Genomic DNA, 7,166 nt, shown 5'->3' with positions numbered 1-7,166 from the left:
AGTTCTTGGTGGTGTCATTTCATTTTCTCCTGACCTGCAAGGTGTCTGCTGGAAAATCTGCTCATAGCCTTATGTGGGTACCTTTGTATAACGTATTTCTTTCCCTCTTGCTGTTTTAAAATTCTGCTTCTATTTTAGACAAGTTTATTATGTTTTTGAGAAAATCGTGATTGAAATGTTGGAGTGCCTTTTATTTTCAAAAACGTGGATGTCCAAATCTCTCCCAGGTTTGAGAAGTTCTCAGCCATTATTTATTTAGATAAGCTTTCTATCCCTTTCTCCTTTCTTCTCTGTGACTTCAATGATCTACACATTGTTTCTCTTAGTGGTGTCCCATAAGTCCTGTTGGTCTTTTTTATTCCTTTTCATTTTTTCTCACTCCTAGTGGATAATTTCAAGAAATCTATCTTCAAGCTCACTGATTCTTTTGCTTGTTCAAGTCTGGTGGTGAAACTCTCCATTGAATTCTTCAGTCATTGTATTCTTTTTAACACAAACTAGAGGTTTTTAATTTTTTTTTATTTTTAAGATGTATTTTTATTGATTTCAGAAAGGAAGAGGGAGAGAGAAACATCAATGATGAGAATTATTGATCGGCTGCCTCCTGCACGTCCCCCACCTGGGATCAAGCCTGCAACCAGGGCATGTGCTCTGACCAGGAATCAAACCATGACCTCCTGGTCAATGCTCAACCACTGAGACACATGGGCCGGGTCAGTCATTGTATTCTTTAGCTCCAATGTTTGCATCTCTTTAGTGTTTTATTTTTTTATTGTACATCTCATTTTGTTCTTGTATTACTTTCCAGGTATCATTAAATTGTTTGTGTTCTCTACTAGTTCTCTGATCATCTTTATTATTGTCAGACAATTCCTGGATCTCCATTTCTTTGGAGCCAAGTCCTGGAGATTTGCTTTATTCCATGGGTGGGAATGTTTCCTTGATTCTTGTACACTTGTGTGTCTGTGCATTTGAAGGAGTCACCTCTACCAAACTCAATGAACTGACTTTGGTAAGTGAAGACTTTCACCTGTGGGTAGGAGCACACTACTTGCTGTGACCCCGAATCTAGTGGTGAAGGGCACCAAGTGAAGGAACATATGGTAGCAATGGGGCCAGGCCCAGGGTGGGAGGAATGTCATCTCTGGTTCAGGTTGCTGGAGTTTACAACATCAACTGTTTGATCATTGATGAGCACTGTGGGGAGTCCTTAGAGGCTGCACTAGCTGTTGGGGTCCTTAGCAGCACTTCCAGGCCCGGCAGCTAGGGACCAGAATGGGGGGCTGGGGGGGGGGGAATGACCAGAGCCAGTGATGTGCACACACTCAGCTGTGGGGGCCAGCTACAAGTGCCTATGTAGTAGCAGGGTCCAGTGGCAGAGACACATGTAGTGGACAGCAATGCAGGACTGAGGCCAACTGTGGGTACCTGGCAGCTGCAGGGGATCTGGCTGCAGGTGCACCACCATGGTTGCTGAGTCTGGCCACAGACACTTGGGAGTTGGGGTTGGTATTGGGGATCGGGCCAGGGATGTGCGGGAAGGACTAGTTGTAGGTAAGCACAATGATACAGGCCAGTGACAGAAGACAGGGCCTGATCTGGGTCCAAAAGCAGGTACAGGGCCCTGGCTGTTGGCGTGCTCTCCTATTGCTACACCGTCTCCCCCTGGGTGTGTGCGATGGAGGCCGGTAACAGGTGTGAGGTTGGTAGCATGCAGTACATAGCTGAGGGATAGCCCCAAGGGCATGCCTGGCAGTGGGGGTCAGCCTGGGAATCTAGGCTGTATCTTCTAACACATGCATAGCTGCAGAAGTCTAGACTGGCTGTCAGTGCAGTCCCTGATATCCAGCAAGAGCCAGAGGGGGCTGAGGTAGGAAGGGAGCAAGTAGAGACTCAGGTGGTTAATGTCCGTGAACACAAATAGCCGTGGGGTGAAAGCTGGTGAGATCTGCAGAGTCCCCAGCAGCTATGCTGTCTGTTGGTTTTGCCAGTGGTTAGCGCTGCTGGATTTGTCTGCAGAGCAGGTCACGGGGAACCATGATCGTCCCACGGTGTGCCTGCTTCCGGTAGCCCGTTGCTTCTTCCTTGTTCCTAACCACGTCTCAGCTTTGCCAGTCTCTGGGTTGGGTGAAACTTAAGTGGGACGTTCATACAATGCCCCAGAAGGCTGAGGAAGCACCCCAATCCTCCCTTCCCAGTGAGGGGACCTCATTCTAGCTGGGCTCGGAGCAATGCTGGTTTGGAGAATTGGATGATGCAGGCAAAATGAAGCCATCTACTTCCCTTTTTTGTAGGATTATTTGGGGAGCGGGGGAGGTATTTTGTTTTGTTCCCCTGTGTTGCTGAAGTTTAAGTAGACTCCAGAGCTCACCCAGAGCTGTTTTTGTTCATGGACAGCCACTTGTCGGTTTGTGGCGGGCGTGGGTGGAGACGTTATCGCTTACACCGCAGTGTCTTTGCAGATGCGTGGTCAAGGAAGTTACCTGCCACACTGTGATGCCCCTGGTCACTAAGCAGCCTCATCTCTAGCATCTGGGTGCAATTACAGAATGATGATCAAATCCAGGCCCCACCATTTCATGACATTTTATTTTCTCTAAACATTCATTTCTTCATATACTAATTATAGTTACTGAGAACTTGTTATGTGCTAGGCACTGTCCTGCGAGCTTTCCTTTAATTAAATCACCTAATTTTCGTAACAACTCTATGAGGTAAGCACTATTTCTATCCCGTTTTAAATAGGAAGAAAATGAGGTACAGAGAGGTTAAGGAACCTGCCCAAGGACACACAGCTAGTAAGTGGCAGAGCCAGGAGGGCAATGGTGGCAGTGAAACGGGAGGGTGCGTAGCAAATGCTTGGCACAGTGTCTGGCACACAGCACACCATCATTGTGGCAGCCATTATTACATTCAGAGCCTTGGTATCTATCCCTTTCTGAGACGCTCAATTTTCTCACCCTTGTGGCAGAAAGGCCCAAACACACGTTCTCTGGTTCGGTGTCAAACTGACCCAAGTTCCTCCTAAGATTTCAGTCAGGTTATCCACTGTTACTGTGATTCCTACAAGTCTGGTCTCACAGGGGCTAGCAAATCTTTTTCTGTGAAGGGCCAGATATTAATAAGTTAGGCTTTGTAGGCCATACGAGCACTGGCACATATCCTTCCTTCTTATTTTTATGTATTTATTTTAATTAATGATTCTTTATTGTTGGAAGTATTACATATGTTCCCCGCCCCCCCCCATACTCCTTTCAGCCCGCTCCTGCTCCTATCCTTCCTTTTTTTAAAAATGGTCAACCTTTAAATAATATTAGACCCATTTTAGCATATGGGCTATGGTTTTCCAACCCCATATCTCCAGGATTATTAATAGAGAAGCAGTATGTCATGAAAAGGCTTTCATGTGGAGTAGATGGATTTCAGAATTTGCTAAAGTGCCTAGGTTACACTTTCAGTTGCCAAGCAGTTTCATTAAATTAGTAGATGACAGAAACAGTGAAGAAACAAAACATCCAAAGGTTTGCAGAGGAAGGATGGAAGGTAGGTAGGTAGGTAAATTTAGATATGCCTATCCGAAGAGTCTTCTAAAACAGTAAATGATTAAGGGAAAAGAGAAAATATCCCAGAAAAATCATCGTGTTTTAGAAGCAGCACAGAACATCATTCATGCCACAGATGTTTAGAATTATTTATTGGGCATCTCTATGAGCAGGCATTGTTCTCAGGGTTGTAATTTTAGAGCTCAAAGGGACCTTAGAAATTATCTGGTCCAATCCCCTTACTTCATGTTTGAGGATTCCAAGGCCCAGAAACTTAAAATAACTTGGCTAGTTCCATTCAAAATTAAATGTACCAGGTTTTTTGCGCCCCTCAGAATTAGCATTTACTTACACTATTAAATGTTTGTTGAATGGGACTTAATAATGAGAACCTACAGCTCTCTTGACCACCTCTTTAAACCATCTATTAATTCTGGCAAAATGATACAGTGTAATTGTTTTTAAAATCTAAATCTACTGAAAATCCTTTTTTTTTTTTTTTTTTTTGCTGCATTTCTAACTCTTTTGGTGCGTGTTAGGTGGGCTAATAAGCATCAATCCTTAGATGAACAAGTCACTGATTCCCCTTTAATTTCTCCTTTCCTCTAAGGCTCCCATTACCTCCATGTCCTGCCATTTCTTTTGTTTGCACTGCGACCACCGTCACTGCTCTCAGTTGCTGTCTCTCTGTTCTGCTCTTCCCACTCCAGTTCCTAATTGTACCTCTTTCCACATCTTTCTCTTAAAATCAAGCTCAAGTCAGGTTCCTGCCTCCAACCTCACCCCAGGGTTCTGAACAGTGTAACAAATCCTACTTTACTGTCAACTAACGTTCCAATGTTTAGCCCTGTTTCTTGACACCAAACATACTTTCTTTCTCCCGTCTTACCATTATTTTCCTGTTTCCTCTGATGCCTTCTTCACGTATTCCTGTGCTTCCCTAGATATGGCCCGGTGTTCACGCCTTTGCACAGGCCTTCCCCTCCATGGGGATCGCTTTCATCCCTCACAACCTTCAGAAATGCCATTCGTCCTCAGTGTCCTCTGCTCCCCCACCCTGGCCCCAGCCCTGCTTTCTTCTCCATTTCTCTGGCACCTGCTATTAGATCACTTGGGTAGATGACTTAGTTATTCTACTGAAAGCAAGCTACCCATTCTGTAAGTACAATAAGAAATAGTTTTAAGTTAAAACACCAAATTTATTGCATAATATTGAACTATATGCACACACATAGAAAATAAACATTTCATATAACTGTATATCTTTTTAACCTTGTATTATAAAGACTGAAAAACTACCAATTTAGCAATTGGAATACGTTTTAAAAACAGAAAAACAAAATCAAAAATCTACAATCCTTCATTGAGATTTGATGCTATATCAAGGTTCATAAATACTTCATTTTATATAAATAAGTCTTTCTCTGGTGACTAGGAATTTAAAATTAGGTTCACATGGATTCTTTGACCATGTAGAACTTTCCTATCCCACACTGAAGAAGGCTGAACATGTCATTATTTTTGAGATACATATATTTGCTTTAAACTCAATCGTCCCCCCAATCCCACTGTAAACAAACATTTCAAACGGAATAAAGGAAATTTCCATAATAAAGAACATCCTTAAGTCTTAGCAATTAGGGAAGAGGAAAAACATCTGAGTAGAAATTTTGCGATTTAAATAGGAATAAAAAAATAGACTGCATGCATCCATTAGGAGAGGAGAGGAAGGGAGCATTAAGTCGGGTAACAAAGAATGGGATGAAGTGACAGAAAAGTAAAGTAGGTAGGGAAAGGGTAGGAAAAGGAAAAAGACGGGAGGGAGGAAATAGACAGTGGTAGAGAACAGAACCAGAAATTTATTATTTTTACTTTTCTTGGAGGAGATACTCTAAAAAAATTTAATGCAACTTCCTCCAAAAGCAAGATAAGGGAAGGGGTTGGGCCTTACCACCTCACTTTACTGTCAAAAGGAACTTGGCTGAGCAACAAAACAAATTAAGCTCAGTTGCCACTCTAAGCTACTCTGCACATCTTTAAGGAGGTCCAGGAATAGGGAGAGCCATGAGACTGCTAATCCCTCAAGGCCTTTTTTTCTTTTTTTTTTTAAGCAAAATGTGTTCATAAAGGCTCCCTTAAATTCTCAAGAGTTCAGCCAAGTAGTGGACCCAGATTTAGTTAGTTGAAATTGGGAATTTCTGAAGTAGTCCTTTCCTCCTAGTCCTTAGAATAGGGCTGCAACAAGCCAGGGCGAGGAGACAGTCTGTGTGCGCAGGTAAGAAAGGACAGATCAGTCAAAATCATTTGTGCAAAGGAATGAGAAGTTAAGAGAAGGAAGAGGAAGCACTGTAAGGAAAGATCAGGGCTGAGAGACATTTGGGAAATGAGAATTTAAGAATCGCTGCCATTTTATCCAGCAGAGTGCAACATATTCACAAGTGCAAGGAGCACTCAGTGATTTGATTTAAAAACAAAAACACCTCTTAAACAAGAGCCAATTTTTCACCCCATCCCCAACCCCTGATTTTTCAAGAAGGTTGCTTACTGCATACAACCCCAGAAACACACCAGGTTCAGGATTCAAAAGTCCCAACACACTTATGCAATAAAAAAATAGAACTCACTCCCCATGATTTTCTGTATAGGCCTCAATGTGGACACTGAGGAAGGAAGGGGAATCTGGGGCAAGCTGGGGGACCTCAGGCCAAACTAAACCCCTCGTAGTTGTCCAAGGCCTGGGTCAGCCGCGCACTCAGGATCTCTTTGCTGCTGTACTTGGGGAGGTCGAGAAGGTTATAGCAAGTGTGGGCCACGGGCAAGTACTCCTCCCCGCTGGCTGTGGACTGGATGACCATCTGCAGGCTGGCCATGCCGTAGATGGGGATCCGGTCGCTGCCTGTCAGGAACACTGGGGAGAAAGGGGACTGGCATTACTAGCTCTGCCAACAGGGAGCAGCGCTCAGCAGTCCTCCCAGGAACAGAGGGGAAAGCGTGACACCCTGTGGCTCGTGTGAGAAGTACAACTACTTTTATGTGCCAACATGTATATCATTAATATTAATAAATGCTCATTCATATAAAGTAAAAGAGACTATTTCAAACCCTCTTTTTTGGTTTTCTACGAGTAAGAATTCTATGCTATTCACTGGCTAATTTCTGACCTTGATTATACATTGACACAAAGATTTCAACTATTTTTAAAAGGCTAAGTTTGTTCACATAAACTAGAGTTCATGTTCCTTTACAAACTCTTCTCCAATGTCAGCCAGGTAGTCAGAGAGGACCATCTATTATATCATCCCATTTACATGAGATGTCCAGAATTGGCAGATCCATAGACAGAAAGCAGATTGGTGAGGTGGGGGGGGGGAATAGGGAGTGATTGCTAATGAGCATGGCGTTTCTTCTTGCAGTGATGAACATGTTCTAAAATTGTTAGTCTCACAACCCAGTGAATATACTAAAGAACCACTGAATTGTATGCTTTAAATGGGTGAATTGTATGGTATGTGAATGATACCACGATTATAAAGCTAATATAAATCACACCTCCCAAGTTACACAGGCAATAGACACTTTGTAATATTTTCAAAAGGCTAGACAGATAAGGCAAATTAATCCAAA

At 43.0% G+C, this 7,166-nt stretch overlaps 1 protein-coding gene across 6 annotated transcripts in view; it reads right to left on the bottom strand.

Moving 5' to 3' along the window:
* Nucleotides 1-4,717: 4,717 nt before the first annotated feature.
* The window catches only part of HERC3 (HECT and RLD domain containing E3 ubiquitin protein ligase 3), an 81,631-nt gene continuing 79,182 nt past the window's right edge, over nucleotides 4,718-7,166 (bottom strand). For 4 of the 6 annotated variants that reach the window (XM_023750419.1, XM_023750418.1, XM_014452071.2 and 1 more), the window contains one exon: nucleotides 5,978-6,450. In XM_023750419.1, coding sequence (XP_023606187.1) covers nucleotides 6,242-6,450 — 209 coding nt within the window. In that variant the 3' untranslated portion in view covers nucleotides 5,978-6,241. Of the gene's footprint in view, nucleotides 6,451-7,166 lie in introns of all 6 variants that reach the window. The other 2 variants (XM_006084612.1, XM_023750417.1) reach the window with 2 other exon arrangements.

Source organism: Myotis lucifugus, unplaced genomic scaffold, assembly GCF_000147115.1.
Source record: "Myotis lucifugus unplaced genomic scaffold, Myoluc2.0 scaffold_12, whole genome shotgun sequence".
NCBI classification, from domain to species: domain Eukaryota; kingdom Metazoa; phylum Chordata; class Mammalia; order Chiroptera; family Vespertilionidae; genus Myotis; species Myotis lucifugus.
This window is presented reverse-complemented; position numbering and strand designations above follow the sequence as displayed.